Raw genomic sequence first — 19,880 nt, forward strand, 5'->3', positions numbered from 1 at the left:
TGGCAGGCCATAAAATAAAAGACTTACTGACAGCCAAAAACACAATAAATAAAATAATAATAATAAAAAAAAACAAAAAACAAAAAACACAACTCTGTTGTGGTACTACACAACAGAGCCATCTTACAAACCATTCCTATCCCCATGTTGCAAAGAGATTTTTATGCTGTCACCTTAATAATGCAATAAAAGGCAGAAAAGAGCTTTAGTTATAAGTATCAAAATACAAAATTCTACCCAGAGAGTGCTGAGAAGATAAAGTCTTTTCTCACATACTAGAAGTGACAGTTTTGCATTAGAAAGCAGCAGTACAGATTTAAAAGCTCCAGGAAAACCTGTACTAAAGGAACGGAAAAATCAAAGTGCAGCTGCTCTTTTTACTGCTTAAATCATTATATATTAGCAACAAATCTTGTTGTTGGCCAACAGTCAGAAATGGCATACGGCCAATAAAAGGTTCAGTGGAGTTTTCCATCTGTCACTGAAATCAGCTATGGCTCCAGCTTATACATAGTAAGTTTAGTGTCATAATTATTTGTGTACTAGACATCAACCATTCATTCTAACATAATCATTTGACTACACAATTTGCTAAATATACTGCCCAAGCAAAGCACTACATAACCATGTATCCCATGCATTTCAGTTACATTTATAGTACATAGTACTAGCACTAGGGAGAGGTAAGCATGTGAATAGAGGGTGGGGTCTTGCAATAATAGGTTATACAAATAGAAACACACTGAAGTATCCTCTCAGTATGTAACAAAGACATTAAGAGGCAACCATGATCTTATTAAAAATCAAAACACACAGGATAGTAAATTTGTGAGTGGCCACCACTTCTAATTTGCCCCTGCTTGCTCCTTCCAAATACCAGGCATATGGATTTACCTTGCTGTCTTAATGTCCTGCCAGCACTAGAAGGCTGACAGACAAAGCTTTCTTGTTTCACTGTAGCTTCAGCAAATACCTTAATAAAAACATTGTTTGATTTTTTTTTCCATTCATTTTTAGCACTCTCAAGCAACGATATTTTCCTCCCTCCCCCACAGCACTCCAGCACTACAAATCCTGCACTGATAGGTCTTTAGGGCTGCATTTAGATCTTGATTTTTCAGACAACAGAATTTATATTTCAATCAGCCATGAGTCACAGACTTTTTGGCCCCAAATTCCACCACAGGCACATGTGTACTGCAATTTTCTATTTAAGTCAGGAAAAACTTGTAACATTCATAAATACAGTTCTTTAACAATGGTAGGGGAAGGAAAAATAAATAAATATGTTCCAAGTCATTCTGGAAGTCAAACCCAAAACATTTGTTTATGCAAGTTTGCAACAGCCCTTTCTCTTCCTTAAGCTTCACTGCTCCACATCTTCTACAAAAGAACTAACAAAGAAGTTTAGAGCTACCGGATCTGACCTGTGACTGCCTCTTAACTTTTAGAATTGGGGATGCTGGGAGCATGGTAAAGAGAGATGCAGGAATTCACTGAAACTTTTTGTAATATTTATTAACTCTTTTGCGGTTTGGTCAGAGCTGGCACAACTTCACAGCAATAAGCTGATTTGCACAGAAGTGAGTGCATGGCTCCAACAGATGATAGCAGTTCACAGGGACAGTTTTTTGCTGCAAATAAGGTTCTATGCATAATGCTGCTTGGCTCTTCAGAAAAGGAAGATGAGTAGAAGCAGATTGCTTTATTTTTTAAAATATAAATTATAAAAACTGACAAGGGGTAAAGTGCTCAACTCAGATATCTAAATATTACTTACCTTGATAGGTACTGGGCCCACAGAGTACTCAGTACATTCACATGAGGCTAGCAGGACCCATTCCAGAGCAGCAGATGGAAAGCAGGTAGGATAGCCTCAAATACCCAAAGGTCAAACACCTACAATTACAGAACAGAATTGAAGCCTAACACATTCAAACTCTTGCACAGAGGATATCCCATTAGGCAGATCCAATATTCAATAACTCAAAACAACCAAACTGAGCATTTTAAAAGTTGGTTTAAATCTGCACAATTTTCTTGATTGCTTCTGTAAAATTGAAAGAAATATTCAAATCAGAAAACAGATCAAAACAAAGCATTTCCAAGCAGAGCTTTTAAAGCCCTGTTTTAAAATATTTGCAATCATTTGTCCTGTCTTGAAAGCTAGAAATTTGTGCAAGCTCTCTTACCAGGAGCATCAACTCACTGGACAGACAGGAAATACAAACAGAACAAAAGTTCAAAGAAGTGGTTTAAGAGGAGGCAGTTTTACACAGACCCCAGGGAGGAACTGAAGAATGTGCAGTGCATGCTGTGAAAAGTCTCCCTCAACCTTGAATTAGAAGGCTCTTCAAAACTAGGAACTGTTAAACTGAGAAGAATCAAAAGTGGGCACACTCAAAGGTCAATTCAAGAGAAAAAGGGAAATGAACAAATAGACCAAACACTTAGTTTGTGTGCACTGCATGTCCCAGAATCAGAACAGGCACAGAAGGTAAAGAAGAAAGAGGTAGCATTTTCCACTACCTGAAAAACAACAAGTTCTGGGACAGATGAATATCACCAAAAATTCTTCTACATTTGATTCATCAACAAAAGTAGGGTCAGGCAAGATCCATGGGAGCACAGATGCACACATTCAACTCTTCTCTAGAAGACACTGTTTCCTCCCTCAGACTGAGCAGAGGACTGCATTTGGTGTCTCAGTTTTCAATAGGAAAACATAAGACATTCTCCTTGATTCTCAGAGATTTTGTATTGGCTTCAGTGGGCACGAACTCCAGAAAAGCATGATGAGAGGCTATACGCTGTCCTAGCCCAGCAGCCCAAACTCTTAAACATTACCAAATAAAAACGCATTTCCAGCTAATGGAAGTGATATAATTGGGGAAAGCGTGGAGGAAGATCACAAAGCTGAAGCTGTTCACAACTGCTTCCTCCTCAGCAGGAAATGATGGTGAAAAAAAATCCATCCATTTAACTACACATTTCTCAATGTGGCAGATGAAATTCAGCAACAAAACACTAAAGAAAGGAAAAACTAAAGCTTTATATTTACAATATAAAATACTCCGAACCACCTATTCTCACTCAAGGAAGAGATACTGAACATAAAAAGGTAATGCAGTGAAAGCATCAACTGAATGCCCAGCAGCACTGGAAAGGGAAAAACAAAACAAACAAACAAAAGGCAAACAAATATTAGGAATTATAAGAAAAATAACAGAAGATATCTTTATGCCATTCTATAACTCAACAGAATAGATACATCTTGAATATCATGTTCAATACTGAGCTCCCTTTCACAAAGGGAGAGATAGAAAAGGTACAAAGGCCAATAAGGATAACTAAAGGAACAAAATTATTTCTGCACACAGCACAGTTACACGCACTCTGGAAAACAGATGGCTGAGGGGGGAAATAAAACAGAAGCTGCATGTTGTGGAAAAGGATAGCAAGGAAAAACTGTTCAGTGTCTACTCTAATGCAAGGAGAGAGGAAACAACTGCTTGAATGATGAGAAAGCAGGTTGAAAACTAACAAAGAAAGGTGTTGCTTCATGCTGCTTGTAGTCAGCCTGTGGAACTCATTGCCTCAGGGTGCTACAGATAACAACTGCTTCACATGTTCAAAAGTGAATACGCCAGTTGACACAAGGAAAAAAGCCTATCAAGAAAGCCTACCAAACACAAATACACAAATCCTGGGCTGCAGCTGAAGAGAGCAGACTGATAATGTACCCAAACACGCCTGCCCTCACCTTACACTGTTAGAACAGCACTATTACCATTGCCAGAAACAGGACCGGACTAAACTGAGCAGTGACATGATCCACTAAGTCTGTTCTTATGTTAACAATATGTCTGATATGTGAGATTCTGAGACAAGGCTGTTGCATACAGACTCACCAAACAACACCAGCTGCTGCACAAGACCGACTGCTCTCTAGCTCTTTGACTCTACCAAGCACTTGGACCACAGAAGAAAGCAAGCTCAGTGCTTGCTCCAAAACAGCTTTCTTAGCTTGTCATGGTAAGCAGAACCAGCAGCAGCAGTGAAGGGACAGGAGGAGTAGAAATTTGTCATTTTTTTCTTCCCCCACCAGAAGGCTTTGTCTCTGCTAGCACTGAGAAATCAAAGACTTGCTCTAGCTGAGAAACCTTTTGCAATTGACAGAACCTTTAATATTAATTCAGAAAAAAAGGTAAACTGAAAATTGTTTATAAAAACATATATCAGTAAACCAGTCAGCACTGAAAGAGCCTTATTGTAAAGCAGGAGCAGGACAGCAGCTGGCTGCCATTTCAGTCGTCTACTTATAAAAAAGAACAGAGCATGGAAGAAGTCATGTAAATTTGCACATACTATGTACATTGTCTTCGTGATTGCTGATTATGTTTATCAGTGATGACTGATCACTAAGAAATTATGCTTCCAGTGGTGGGGAGACAAACACATAAGCTAGCAGCATTTAAAATGGATGAGAAAACTCTTAAATTATAAGGAATTTAGAATATCTGAGAATATGAGGAACAGGATGGAGCAACATAAAGATATAACAATTGTTCTATGCTGAGGGAAAAAGTTTCAGCCCTATCACATCTGTCTCTTTGTAGCTACAATATGCTTCTTGTGAAAGATACAGTATTATCTATACATTTTATGCTAGAAATTAGGCTATCAATATACTTATTTAAGGTATAATAAAAACTCATAATTTGTCTTAGAAAATTAAAATATATGTCATACATAATTAAAATATGTGTCTGCATATATAGCAATTCCCAGAAAATATGTAAAGTTTTAAATAACCTTCATTTCATGGTGGAGTTTTTTTAAAGTTAGCATTGTGAAGGGATAATCAGTAGTGACTCACTATCAGTTTATGTGAGCTTGGAAGAAACTAAGTCCTTGTACAAAAATACAAAACTGCATTTATGTTGATGAGATCTCTCATGAGAAAGCAGTGGGGGGACTGCACCAAAGCTCTCTAAAGAGACATTCTCAGAGTTTGCAAGAATTTTATGCTTCAGTTGTCTGTGCTGCTCAGTTTGAACAGTAATAGTTCTGTCATCTCCTTGACAGAAGCACAGAATTGATTTTGTTCCTTCATTTCATGCAGAGCTTACAGTGTTTCCAGAGGAAAGACAGGCGTCTGCACACATAACTTGTGTATTAGTCTGGATATAATTTACATGAGCTCTACCCAAAGTGTAAACTGGGAGAACCAAGGAGTTCCAGCTGAATTTCAGCCAGCGTTTGTAAATTCCAGGTTCACAGAGCTATCTATTCAGACCATCTTTTTGGCATACTGCCACTTAGATATATATTACCAGAATTATCTGCTCTTCAATTCATTGTTCTCCCTCTTCATTGCAGAAGAAGCAACAGTCATGCTTCACTGTCTAGCCAGGCTGCCACAGAGGCCCCTCCTCCAGCTCCCTGGGGCGTGTTCTCTGCTCCCCCCTTTTCCACTTGAGCGAAAAGCACACCCATGGAGCAAGCAAGCAAACTGCTCGCCCCCATCCCCCTAGCTTCACCCCTGAGGCTGCACAGGGGTGATGGGAGGAAAAGAGAATTTCAAGGAGCTTATCACAACACACAATGTTGAAGTAACAAAAGGTTAGCATCACAGATACTGCACCAAAAACCAAAGGTATTTTAAAACACAAGGACTCTCCTCTAGGCTGATGCACAGCAACATAACCCAACATAAAGAAGCAGGTTGGTTTTTTTTGTTTGTTTGTTGTTGTTGTTTTTTGTTTTTGTTTTTGTTTTTTTTTTACAACACATTTGTTTACAGATCAATTTCTGAAACACAAAAACATCCTCAAATCAACACCTATTACATTGTAAATAATGCTAGTACATGCTGATGTTATCTGGTGAAACAACTTGGTAGCCTGTAAGACAGAATTAAATGTGTCGCTTCTCTGATATGTCAATAATAATTATTTTTCTAATGCTTGTTTAGTTATAGGAATACATGAAAAGAAGCAATCACATTAGAGAAAACATGATTTGATGTTGTTTGTATACAAATGCTTATGTACTGAGAGTTTGTTTCATCTCCTGAGATATCACTGAGGTTACAAACTTGCAGGCAATAACCATAATAATAATATTATAATCATAAATAAAAATGGAAATCATTATTCTTATGTAGAATGTAAATTCCTAAGTACTTACAAACTCAAGGTCAGCTGAAAGTTGCCAGAGAAGCAACAGTTTCATTAGCAATGCAACAAAAAAAATAACAACAAAGCTTCAACAAACCCAGGAGACTCACTAAAACCGCAGAGGCTGTGACACAAAGGCTTCATCACACAGTGATGAACATCTACATCTCCAAAACAGTATAAGGGAACTACACCAAAATGATGGCAGGCAGCGAATGAAGCCAAGTCTCAAGACAGCCAGAGTGCAGAGCCAAAGTAAAAAAGCCATAGAAAACATCTTAAACAAGAGGGGAAGCATATACTCCAGAGTAAGTACTAGCACAAGGTTTTCTTTAGGGTCAACAGAAAGGGCAGCAAAAACAACACAGAAGGGGAAGCAAAAGTCAACCTGAGAGGGACCAGAACTCTGTGGTGTATAAAACTGGCAGTAGAAGAAGAGTTTAGAAATTGCAAGCAAGGAACCATTTTAGGTTTTTGGTTCTCCTTTGTCCAGAGAAAAAAGACCTTGCCTTTCCTATATTTCAGGGGGAAAAAAAAATAAAATAATAATTAAAAAAAAGAGCTTGTGTTAAAGAAATACTTGAATACAGTATTTAACTCTCCCAGATGTTTTCTGGTGAATTTACCTGCCCCGTTGATACAACGCTGCACTAGAATAGACAGATTGACAGATTCCTTTGATGTCCTGAACAGATGATCAAATCATCCAGTGAGCAAACTAAGACCATGAGAAGTGGGCTATAGTTTCACCTTAGCCAAAGAGATAGCAGATTAAATGAGACAAGTAAGTCTTTGGGCCCAAAGATGGGAGGCACAACTTTATATGGTTGAGCCAATAGGAAAAGAGGAACCCCCAGGCACGAAAATGAGCAGATTCAATCTTCTCCAGCTGACAATACTACACTCTCTTTTCATCAGATATTCATCTGAGGACAAGGAAGCAAAATTACCACCAAAGAATTTCTACCTTTTTTGACATTGTGGGTAGCCTAAGTCAAGCTATGCCTTTGCCAGGCTAGGAATACGAACAAAGCTCCAAAGCAAATGAGACCCACACGACCATCAGGAATGACTTTATTTCACAGCTAACACAAAAAATATTCCACAATTGTAAACCCCCACAGAAGACAGCAGCTTCAGATGACTCCCCAACCACACCTACCTCCCTTGACTCTGTAGCCCAAATGCTTTTCATGGTCTGTCTGAAATAACCTCGTCACTCACTCAGAGACTGCAATATAGCTGGAAGCAGCCAAACAGCACAACAGAAAAGCTGGAAGCTTCCCACATTTAGCTCACAGACATATTAACACTGAAGTCTAACTATGAACCACCAACAAGCATACACTGTTCACAGCTTTGCAGCTTAGAGTGAATAAAGAAATATTCACCACATGTGCAAGGCCAGAACACAAAGGCCAAGAGCTCTAGAAGAAATTTGACTCACACCAGCTTGTGTTGGCTAACACACACTATTCCTTCAAAGCTCAACCACTTTTCCTGTTCATTACAAGGGGCTGCAACTGAGTTGTATCTTCCAGGGATCTTCAGAAGTATTCACAGCAGAACTTTTCACTCTTTAAGTACTTCAGGGAGCTGAGGGCCAGAAATCAAAATCCTTCCCCTTCTCATTGGCCTAAAACCATGAATTAACCCACCAACCCTTCCTCAAGTCATGAGATTAGCTTGAAAAATAATACTTTGCCATGTGTTTATTTGTCTTACAGCATTGGAAGTTGAGATTCACATTTTCAAGCTTTCTCTGCAAATATTTGAGAGAAAGAGAAAACAAGATAGGATTCTGGTGCAGCTAATGTAAATCAGAAAGCTCATGCTTTAAGAAAAACAGCAGCCATCATGAGAGTTGGCAACTCTCAAATCACTACTTGTGGAGAATATTAAACGGCTATCATCAATCTATCTAGATCTAGGAAGTAAGCCATGAAATGCTGACAAAGGGGAATGAATATCTGGTCTGACAATGACTGTGTATTTATCATTTAAATTAAGAATAATAGAGTTATACTGAAGAAACTTATTTTAACTCTGCAACAGTAACATATCTACCTCATCACCTTAGCGGGATATCTGAACATCCCAGGTTAGGGGAGTTTATTTTACCATCTCTTTTAGAGACCACCATTTTAGAGATAGTTACTCTAGCTTCCAAAGAGTCATATGAGCAGCATGATCAGAACAGGACTGTGGAAACCAACCTTCTGAACAGCTCTAGCACAGCCTCCCATTGCAGTAGTTGTCCAGGCAGCCAGTTACATCTTCATCCTCCACTTCTGTTCTGCCAAATAAAGATAACACTAATTTACAAAAAAAAAAAAATGTTGGGGATTTTCCTGAGGATGAAAACATCTTCACTTAATTTGCTTCCCAGCACATTAGGCCTTACTACCAGGAACATTACTGGTGTATACTTTCATGTGATGCTCTGTGTAAAACACACAGCTCTATCAAGGATCACATACTGGGACATTAATTATACCACTAGGGTGCACTCCTATGAGCTCTAAGGCTGCCTGAGTGCACTCATTCAACCCCCGATTGTGCTAATTTTATACAGATATTAATCTAGGACTGAAATAGTAGCTCACAGCTTCAGTTAGAAGAAAAACAATGCAAGTGCACATATAATTAAGGAAGCCAAAGAAATTCGAAATTCACTGTACAGGTATACAGAAATGCTAAAATTCTACCTCGCCTGTGGAAGAAGAGCACCTGCTGCCCAGAGACAGACCAGCTGATCCCACTGTACATTTCCTTCCATCTGGCCCATCAGCCTGTCCATCAGACACTAAATAGGTCACAGGTGGAATCAGATCTCCAGACAGCCCAACCTCCTTTTGCTTTAAGTCGTAGCAAAATAAAACAGTCTTCATTTGAATGGGGGGCATTCAGATTTGTAACAGTTAGTTTACATCAGAATATGGACAACAGGAAAGGAACTATGGCTGCTGTAGTTTGGAGCTACCTCACCCTCTAAGACCTTTGTGCTTGGGCAGCCATGGGAGACTCTGGCATAGCCCATAAAGTGGCAGGTCATTAGTGTTAGCAACCTGAATAGCAAACCTCTGCCCTTCTCTCTCCTTCAGAAGCTCTGAAAAAATTATTTACATATTTTTTACTACTAAGGGCTTGGGCTTTATCTTAACAGCAGCCAAAAATGCAGCAGCACACATAAATCTGCACTTTTAGTTGACTCACCTCAGCTTTGCAGAAGGCTCTCAGACTGAAATAGCCTAGACCAGGCAGCCAGCCATGCTGAGGCCAAAACACAGCCTGGCTGTGTGTATTTTTGCACTGGGTCAAGCATGCAGATCTGTAGCACATGGTTCCTCATGCTGAAAGACTTTTTTTTTTTTTTTTCCTCTATTTGTTGCTCTCTCCAGGGGTGTGTTTTGCAAGGAGGGTGTGAGCACAGCAACCTCACTCACAACTTCTTGGCAAAATAAGTAGGCTTCAGTCTTCACCAAAATAAAAGCTCTTTTTTGTTTCAGATATGCAGGGAGAGGGGGTGCCTGCAGAAAGGAATTAGAGCTTGAATGCATAGCAAAACCAGACCATAGTAAAACCTCCAAATCCTGAAATTGCACGACTAAGCTTTCCTAATTACACAGCAAGCACCATGCTGTACCAGAGAAGTCACTCCAATCAGAATGGCAGGTCTATGAGCAATTTAAAGCAGGGAAAAAAAAAGTGCATCATCGAAAAAATTATCTAAATTGAAATGAAACAGCAGATATTAGAAACTTTGCTGAGGTTCTAAGAGTAAGTAAGTGATAAGCTCGAAGGGAAGGAGCCAGGTAATGCCAAGGAAGCTGCTTACCTTGATGATGAAACCCTTTCGGTTGACCTATCTAGGGAAATGGACATTGGTAATTTAGACAAGAAAATTCATACTGTATTATTATGGTGGAAAGTGGGATTTGGAAGAAAATCCTATCCTTAAATCTTTCAAAACCAAAATGTTTTATTTCCTCCTGTAAAACAGGAGCAGCAGCTGCCATAACTTTACTTTGGTATATGTTTCAGAAAGCATGGATAATTTGTTCTCTGAATGGTACTTGTCACCTCTAAAAATGTTGACCGTTAAAATCATTCTTACTGTGGTAAAAAAAAATAATTAAAAAATAAATAAAAAATTAGGCCACAGAAGGTTCTGAAATGGGCAACAGCAGTTGTGAGTGTTCATGTTCTAATGGTGGCTTCAGGATTGTTTACTCGTTCCATTTTACTGCAGAAGAAAAATAATCATTTTATCACCTTACCTCATCTTCTGTATACTAAAGAGAGGCTGACCATGTGTTAGCCAAGCAACAGGGATGTAGGGAACAAGATTTTGGAAGGATTAGATGCAATGAAGCAAAACACGATTTTCAAGTTTGCCTTTGTTTTTCACAACTGTAAGCATTAGCCCTGCATCTAATAAATGATTAAGAGCAACATGGGCACCTCAAAATGTCATTTTGCATAATGGGATTGCAAATGTTTATGGAGACACGTCCGTAAGAGATTTATTAGAAAACTAACCCTTTTCCATTCTGAGTAACCGGTGGCTAGGGGGAGCGGGGGAATGGCTCTACAAAGCCATGTTGCTAAAAGACTGTATTTTACCATTTAATCCTCAATTATACACATGACTTCATTGTGGAAAGGTCACCAGACAAAGAATTTTAGTTAACCAGCTCTGAAGGGAAGGATTGTGTGGTCGGTCTCAGCCTTGCTCTTGCCGACTAGTTTACCTAAACAGCATGAACATCTCTTCCACCCAAGGGGGAATAAGGCCAGTATTCGCACAGCCTGACAGGAATTTTGGTGGAATCGGTGGGAACACAGAGAAATTGGCACAAAAAAAGACACAGCTTCTGTCAGAACAGGCTGAATTAACTTTCCATCTCCTCAAATGGAGAGGAGGATGTGGAGAGGGAAGCGGTGACAGCCTGACAGCGGTACCCATCGGCTCCTGAGGGAGCCTAAGATGAAGCCCCCGGGCAGGCACTCGGAGCGGGGGGGCCGGTGAGCGGTTCGCGGCTCCGGCGGAGCGGCAGCGCCCTGAGGGAGCCCGGGGCCGGGACCCCACGAGGCGCGGGGGGAGGACCGGTCCCGGCCCTCACATGACCGTCCGGGGCCCCAACCCCGGCCGCCTCCCTTCTCCCGGCGCTCAGAGCCGCTCCGGCACCGCCGAGATGCGAGCGGGAGCCGAGGGGCGATGGAGGCGGCGGGTGGCGCGGGCGCTGCTGCCGCTGCTGCTGGCGGCCTGGCAGCCGCCGCCGCGGGGAGCGCGGGCCCAGAGCCCGGCCGCGGACGCAGGTAGGAGCCGGGAGCTGAGCCCTCAGCGGCTGCCCCTCAGGGGCTCTGCCCGCGGGCTTTGCCGCCGGTGCGAGCCTGCTCCCACCGCGGCGACTCCAGCGGTTCTCCTGAGGCTGCCCTGGAGCCTACGAGGCAGATAAACCCCTTTTGAGAGAAAGAGCCCCACCGAAGGCAGCCCGCGTGTGGAGCACACGCCGCTCTGCTGCCTGAGAGCTACGCGGCATGGGGATGTGTAACGCCCTTGTACTCACTTTTCAGAAAACAGGACGAACTGTGTCCTCTCCTCTTCATCGGAGTTTCCTGAGGGATTTTTTACATCACAGGAGAGAAAGGATGGAGGAATCGTTATCTATTTCATAATTATACTTTACATGTTTTTGGCTGTGTCCATTGTGTGCGATGATTACTTCCTGCCTTCCCTAGAGATCATTAGTGAATGTAAGTGAACATCCTTACTTTTTCCTTTAAAAATTAAGCTCTGTGTAGATCATTCTCTTTGAAAAGTGTCGAAGTTGGAGTGCTCTGGAGACCAAACTAAAGTTCTGAGTCTCCTGCACAGTTAGACTCTATCAATACAACATTTAATTCGATGCAATATATCAACACCGTACTGAAAAATAAACTCTGATTACACTCCTCTTAAGCATTTATTTAAAATGTGCTTTCCTTATACCTGGAAGAAAATCTTAAAATTTCCTCAGGATTAATTAAAACTGACAATATATATAACTTTAGGTGAGTAGCTGTAAATAAATCTATGTTACCAGTAAAGTTAAGAGGGGGAAAGGGGAAGGAAAAAATCCCAAACCTCTCCTATATTAAATCATGGGAATTAATGTCCTTGCTGAAGTTTTGGTATTTTTTTCAAAGTACTGAACAAGTACCAGTATGAGCAACTGCTTAGATATAAAAGGCATGACACAGAAAGGAAAGAAATATAATTACAGCAGTTCTGTGAAATCTCATTAACCTGTGGTAATTTCCCTGGGTTCAGCAGACCACAGAATTAAAACGATGGTCTTGGCTGAGAGTTCAGCTTTTCATTGCACAGAATTAAAAAATAAACAAACTAAAAAGCTAGGGAAATTCATCCCTGAACTGGAACGCATTCTCCAGATCGGACCACTTACAGGAAATTTAAGCTTAAGCACTGCTACAGAGCTAGTTTTTTTGTTTTGTTTTGTTTTACTGACAATAAATGTTAGATTGTCATTCCATAGTTAAACATACTTGCCCATTCTTAGTGCGCACACCTTGATCAAAAAAGAGAGTTAAATTTCTGAAACAGACAACTTACCAGAACAAAAATCTTACTGCCTTCAATCAAGACAGGCTCATCCAAGCATTGGTTTGAATTTACCTAATGTTTCTGGTATGTTAAGACACAGGAGCACAGCTTCCCCTTGAAATAGACTTGACTTGAATCATGTAGCCTTATCACACTGTAGTCCAAGGAATCTCCCTGCAATTGTTATCCTTATGATAAAGTCAGATCCTACATAAGTATGCCTATTTTACATTTTAAGGTCATGCCAAAATGTCTTGTACTATCAGTGCTCCTTTTCTAGTATTTAAACTATTTTCTGTAATAAAGCTGGGAGTAAGTTAGCCCAATAAATGAGGCTACACTTTCAATACATTTTGGTCATTTCTAATAAATGCATTAGCTGTATGAAAGCAAGCGAAGTTCATTTCATTGAACTGCAGTAGCTTTTAACACCATATACTAATGCATGTAATGGGTACAGACTACTGAAGTTTTTTAATTTTAATTTTATTATTAAAGAATATTTTTATATATTTATAAATAGAGTATTTTTATACTCTATCCTCAGGCCTTGGCCTCTCTCAGGATGTTGCTGGAGCAACTTTTATGGCTGCTGGAAGCTCAGCTCCAGAGCTTGTCACTGCTTTTCTAGGTAAGAGATACATGCTTTGACTCCTCAAAATCCAGAATTCTTTACCTTGCCTGCTGAACTGGAACATACCCGAGTCATTTTGCTTGTAGGAGTCTTCGTGACAAAGGGAGATATTGGCATTAGCACCATCCTTGGATCAGCGATCTATAATCTTCTCGGGATTTGTGCAGCTTGTGGGCTGCTTTCTAATGTGGTATGTATCAACTTCGATAATTCCATACCTAAGAACCAAATGGTTATCCTTTCTGTTTTGCCAACAAAAGTCAAGAGAGACTTACTATGACAACTGTCAAGTTTATTATTTAGTAGCAAAACCAGCATGTAATCTGTTTTAAGATAAGTTGCTATGAAAGTTTTAAAAACACTAACTTGTTAAATATCATACTTAAGTCATTCCTAAGAATCTTAAATTTGTACATAATATAGAAACAACATATTGATGCAGCATTTACAGCACTTAGTGAAAGTATTACAGACAAATTTAAAAAAAATGTGAATGAATCTGTGATCTGCAGGTTTCAAGGCTATCCTGTTGGCCGCTGTTTAGAGACTGCCTGGCATATACAATTAGTGTAGCGGCGGTCCTTGCGATGATATCTGACAGCAGAATTTACTGGTAAGAGCATGAGTAGTGTTGAGTTCATGTTGACTGGAGATTAGTGAAACAGTGTTAAAACACAACAAAAAACTTCAAGAAGCCTGAACTGCCATTCACTAATAGAAACAAACATCCTGTTGGCTTTAAAAATATAGAAAGTTACAATGATTGTAAAGATTATTACCTAAACATTCAAACCCTGCATATTTATAAAGTGTGATCTGCATAGGTTTCTCTGTACAAACTTCAGAATTTCTGTCATACCTGGTTTAGCACAGCAGTTAGTCTTCAGAGCTTGCTTCTTTTAGAAGCTTTCCTTTAAAAGCATTACCACTAAGAAAACATATCTCAGAAGCAAATCATGAGCTTCTGATACTAACACGCTTCAGTCAACACTGAAACTCCTGTTGTCTCAGGACAGTCAGGTCCAGTACTATATTCCTGAAGTTTCTTACTCAGAATAACACGTTCTATACCTCTCCATAACCATCATATAAGACTCAATTTTGCAAACATCAGTTGTTCAGTAAGTTCCCCTGGAAAACATGCAGCTATACAATGCACAGACAAGATTCTGCAGGGGAGTGGAATGAATCAAACTACTGAAAGACATGGAGACACAAACTTCCATGACACTGCCCATACAAGTGCAAATAGATGCTTTTGTTTTTGCCTTTCACAATTCATGCAAGTTTTTTCTCTTCTTATGCCAGCCATTTTAATGAGTTTATTTTTATATATTAATATATATTACAAGTTATGTAAAATCTTTTTTTTTTCTTTTTTTTTTCCACTCTAGGTATGAAAGTGCTTCCTTATTATTAATATATGGGTGTTATATTCTGGTACTATGTTTTGACATTAAAATCAACCAATGCCTCATGAAAAGGTTCAGTCCCTGCTGTTCGTGTTTTACAAAAACTATGGAAGAGAATGCTGAGCAGCAACCGTTGGCTGGGTGGGAAGACAGTGGACCTCTAATTCGTCAACAGTCAAGAACAGATAGTGGAATTTTTCAAGATGAGATGGATTATTCTCAACGTTCAACAAGCTTGCATGGGCTTGATGAAATCTCTGAAGGTAGAAGTATTATTAAATTTAAACACTATATGCCTGTTTGCATCAGTTCTAAAAAAGAGTATGGTTTGAGATATTATTCAGATTTTGTTCACAAAAGAACTCTAGCATAGTACTTAAGTAAATCATTAATCTTCCCTAGAATATAACATTAAGTAAAATCATAGTTGTGATATTTATATTAGTTACTAGAGGAATGCTAGGGGAGTTGCTTATTTGTGTCAGTAATAGAACATCAGTTGTTACTGTGCATATTTGAAACTTCCCAGCAACTCAGCCTGTAAAACGCAGTATCAGCTGAAACGCATGCTGCTTCTGTACTTATATTGTATTCTTATGACAAATGGCCAATTTGTTATCCAAAATATGCATTATAGCAGAAGTAAAGCGATAGCTCTAATGGGGCCACAGATCACTTTTCCTCTTCACTTCAGCAAATCAGCAGCTGGTACTAAATCTTGGCAAACATTTTACATAAACCTTATAGAAAAAATTTTTTCATCCACCTTTGTTCCCTCCTAGTGACACGGTAATAAAGAATATTTGAGTTCAGAGTTTAGTCAAGTGTGTTATAGGTACTAAGAAGACAACAGTTACAACATCACAAAGAGTTATTTTTTTTTTTTAACCTTTTTCCAGTATTCTCACAAGTAGAAGCAAATAGTATGACTGTATACTAATTATTCAAACATAATGCTACAGTTTAAAATAGTTACTTCCTCAACAGATCATCCAAGTGTCTTCACCATGCCTGAAGTGGGTATGAAGAGAATTTTGTGGGTGTTATCTCTTCCTATTATTACACTACTCTATTTGACTACACCAGATTGCAGAAGACGGTTTTGGAGAAACTGGTTCATGGTGACATTTTTAATGTCAGCAGCATGGATTTCTGCAATGACTTACGTTCTTGTATGGATGATAACAATAGCAGGTAGGTACCTTAACTACTGCTGCTGTACAGAAGCAGCCAATGAAAAATCACTGGAAAAAAAAAAAAAAAAACACACATTCTTTTATCTGCAAAGTTTTTTTTTACAATTAACAGTTAGTTTAGCAACACATATTTGTCTTAGAAAAACAAAAAACCCTAATGTTTGACTGCTTCATTTGCTTCCTTCCATCTAATGAAAACTACTTTAAAATTTAGCTGCTTCAGACTGCTTATCATCACATGAAAGGGAATTTGTTTACAAAGCTACAAAAAACAGCCTATATTTAAAAGGACAGTTTCATTAAACTGCTTCATGAAGTGAAACAATTAGATACACAGCAATAAATTCATCAAGCTGAAGTCTGACACACATGTAAGCCACCAAGACTGGAATTAAAGGTTCAGGTGTTTGTAAAAATATCCATTATTTCTATACCTATAGTTTTCTTGGACACTATAATAAGAGACTCAGCATTAAATGAACTGCCAAAAAAGATGCCCAAGTTTTTGTATTATTTTAACTATAGTGCTGTATTTTCATTAAACATTCTTGGGTGTGCAGGTATGTCTGTATCTCTTAAAAATCCGCATCATAAAGTCAAGCAGTAAAAGCACTGCTTTTAAATGAGGGAAAGGGTGTGAAAGAGTGTAAAAACAACTTTTTAAAAAATTTCTTGAAGTATTAAAAGTTTCCTCATTTCACTCTTTCTCCAATCAGCTTAAGAAAAAGTCTTTAATTTTAAGAACAAGCAGAAAACAAACCACTAAACAAGAAAGAAATTGCACAAAGCTTGCCATTTCCGCATTGTAGCTCACCAATCCTACCTCAGTATTCTGCTAGTTCAGCATCCTAAATTGTCTTCAAATTAAATTCAATAAATGTTGACTGCAGACATAGACCTACACAAAGGTAGACCTGTGAGAAATTACTAATAGATTTCTGGGTATAACACCCAGCAGGTTCACTTCTTTGTCAAAATTTTTTCCACTTGTATCTAAAAAGCAAAGGTTTACTGTCTGAATGCTAGAAGACTTTGAAACAGGATCCAAACGAAAGTTATTGCCATTCTTCCAGACAAAACACTAATTCATATGAAAGCAGGTACACTGGAGTTTCAAATAGTGTGTTAGTGTTAGTCCACGTTGAAGTCATCACAAGCAGCTTTGGGGTCTTTGTCCCACTACTTCTAGGTCAAATATGCTCTATTTACACATTAAAACTCTAAAAATTACACGTGTGTATATATATATATATATATATATATATATTCAAATCTAGGTTTTTCATGAAAGGTGACTCAAAAATATTCTATCATTGCATAAATGGCCTATGAGAATGTGTTTCATAGCAGGGGACTACATTTTAATGGTCAAGAACAAACCTAATTTAATACACCTTTTTGTTACTAGCAAAGAAATTTTCATTACTATAGCAAGATATTGCTACTGATACACAAAATGAAACAAAGGCTAGAAAAATAAGACCACTCTCTCTTTATGGTCAATTGCCAGAAAAAGAACAGAAAAGAAAAAAACAACCTTACATTTTAACTAGAAGATTAATCTATAAAAAATAAAAAAAATAAAAAAGATTCACCTGAGTTTAGATTCTATCATAACCTTCAGAGGGCTAGACACTACTGTTGGGTGTGTAAAGCTGCTTCATTCATATTTCACCTTCATTTGCTTAGATTAGTTTACAAAAGCTGATCATGTTGGGTCCCTCCATCCTACAGATCTCTTACATTAGGAGTGACGAAAATACCAGTACAAAGTTTACAACAGGATCACATTAGTCCCTTTGAACAGAACATAAGTTTCAAACATAAATTTACTGAGGCGATCTAAACTAAGCTGGTATGTACTAGGCAATCATTGCTGAGCTAGCTTACAGCATACCACCTCTTATTTTGAGAAAACTGTTCTTATTGGTGTCAAAACATTGTAAGCAAAAATTCAGATTTCAACAGAAAAAAAAAAGTGTTTAGTGAACAAAAGTTTAAGAAAAACTGTAATTATGTAACAGTTTGAACAGAAGTATCAAGAACTTCAGCATGTGGATGGTTATGAATGGTACGTAGAACTAAAGGCAACCAAAACAGTTTTGAAGACCTGAATCACTATATTTTAAGTGAGAAACTAATACTCTTTCAGCACAAATGGTACTAAAAACAGGGGTGAGAGGTAGGCTGCTGTTTTAATAACCATTTAAAACTATTCTTAAAGTGTTTACCTGAAAAAATGCTTCTAAAGAATCACTCATACTTAAGTCATATAACAATTCTTCATTATGCTTCTTCCAAATTCAGCAAAAGAACTAAAAAACTTGAGCTTTCTAATTGGAACGAAGTCATGTAGTTGAGACAGTATTACAGTAACGATCTTAATGACCCTCCTCCCTATGAAAGTCATGTGCTTTTTTCTCACCCTTTGAAGAGTAAATGTTTTATTATAAGAGTTATTGCTTCAAAACACATTCAAGCACTAATGATGAGATGCTCAAAACCAAAAATGTTAGGTATTCAAACTTCTGCTGTGTCTGAAAGAGCAATTCATAATTCATACCATTTTGAACAGTGGAGACCTTCCTCTCAATTCTCTGAGAAAGTTGTAAAATCAGATGGTTACTATATCACAGTTCCTTTTTATTTGACTGAAGAACAAGAACAGGATGACATTCCTTTGTTCTTGTTTTTAAATACTTCATGGTTCAGTCACTTTATATTTAGTCACATTAAGCTAGTGATCAGATTCCTCTTGGAATTATTGTATGATCACTAATCTTTTCTCCAGCAAGGAAAGTCCAAAGAAAATTTTTTGGATGAAACAAGCTAAAACTATACTTGTGTTTTCTACCATTATTTACCAACTACAGGTGAAACATTGGGAATTCCAGAGTCAGTAATGGGTCTCACCTTACTTGCAGCAGGAACAAGCTTACCAGATACAGTTGCAAGTGTTCTGGTGGCTCGAAAAGGTAAAGCTTTTGGTATTCAGGCTCATTTCAATAGATATGTTTAAAAGGTACTATGGAAAAAAATTAACATTTTTGGAAATTCAAGGAGTGACTTTAAAATTTTTGCTCCAAACTCTAGATTTTAGTTTGCTACTAATAAATAAGATAGCTTACCCAAAGAAGCTGTGGTTCAGCCATTTCAAAACCTCTCTGAAAAGTATTCTAGATTGGTTTGGTTTGCTGTTAAGCACGTTAGCAGTTTTACTGCAAAACACAGCTGTAGGTCTTGGTATTTTAAAGATAACTGGATTTTAGAATAACCTGTCTAGCTTATTTTAAGTGCAAGTTTGCAGGTGCTGTTGATTTAGGGAGACATTTTTATGTTTGTGGTACCCAAAACTATGGTATGTGGAATCGTATCTATAGTTCTTAGAACAAAAAGGCTAAAAACACTGTTTTACTCTTTGAGGTTGAGGACCAACAGTCTGTTCCTCCAAAACAGTTTGGCAATTTCACAGTGCACAACTAAGCAGGCTTATTTGTATTTATTGTTTTACAGGAAATGGAGATATGGCTATGTCTAACATCGTAGGATCCAACGTATTTGATATGCTCTGTTTGGGAATACCCTGGTTTATAAAAACTGCCTTCATAAATACAACAGGACCCATAGAAGTGAACAGCAGTGGTTTGACATACACAGCCATTTCTCTCATCTGTTCAGTTGTTTTTATTTTTCTGGCAATTCACCTGAATGGCTGGAAAATAGATAAAAAATTGGGAGCAATTTGTCTTGTACTGTACTTAGTATTTACCATATTATCAATTTTATATGAACTTGGCATCATAGGGAACAATCCTACAAGGGTCTGTGGTAACTAGTTTTAATCAG

General features: G+C 38.3%; 1 protein-coding gene and 1 long non-coding RNA gene across 2 annotated transcripts; one reads left to right on the plus strand and one right to left on the minus strand.

Annotated features, from left to right (window-relative positions):
* Positions 1-9,404: 9,404 nt before the first annotated feature.
* LOC309882275 lies at positions 9,405-18,975 on the minus strand. Its single transcript, XR_014318256.1, has 4 exons — positions 18,948-18,975; positions 13,469-13,644; positions 11,756-11,804; positions 9,405-9,712 (listed from the first exon to the last, which is right to left on the minus strand). It is a non-coding gene; the product is annotated as an uncharacterized lncRNA (long non-coding RNA).
* On the plus strand, positions 11,381-19,876 carry SLC24A5 (solute carrier family 24 member 5; the record flags this gene model as incomplete). Its single annotated transcript, XM_082769178.1, has 9 exons — positions 11,381-11,504; positions 11,763-11,942; positions 13,340-13,423; positions 13,513-13,616; positions 13,939-14,039; positions 14,821-15,101; positions 15,826-16,032; positions 18,908-19,009; positions 19,548-19,876. 9 exons carry the CDS (start codon positions 11,381-11,383, stop codon positions 19,868-19,870), a joined length of 1,506 nt encoding a protein of 501 aa, XP_082625304.1. The 3' UTR covers positions 19,871-19,876.
* Positions 19,877-19,880: the final 4 nt, after the last annotated feature.

Source organism: Aythya marila, assembly GCF_965140915.1.
Source record: "Aythya marila genome assembly, chromosome: 11".
NCBI classification, from domain to species: Eukaryota; Metazoa; Chordata; class Aves; order Anseriformes; family Anatidae; genus Aythya; species Aythya marila.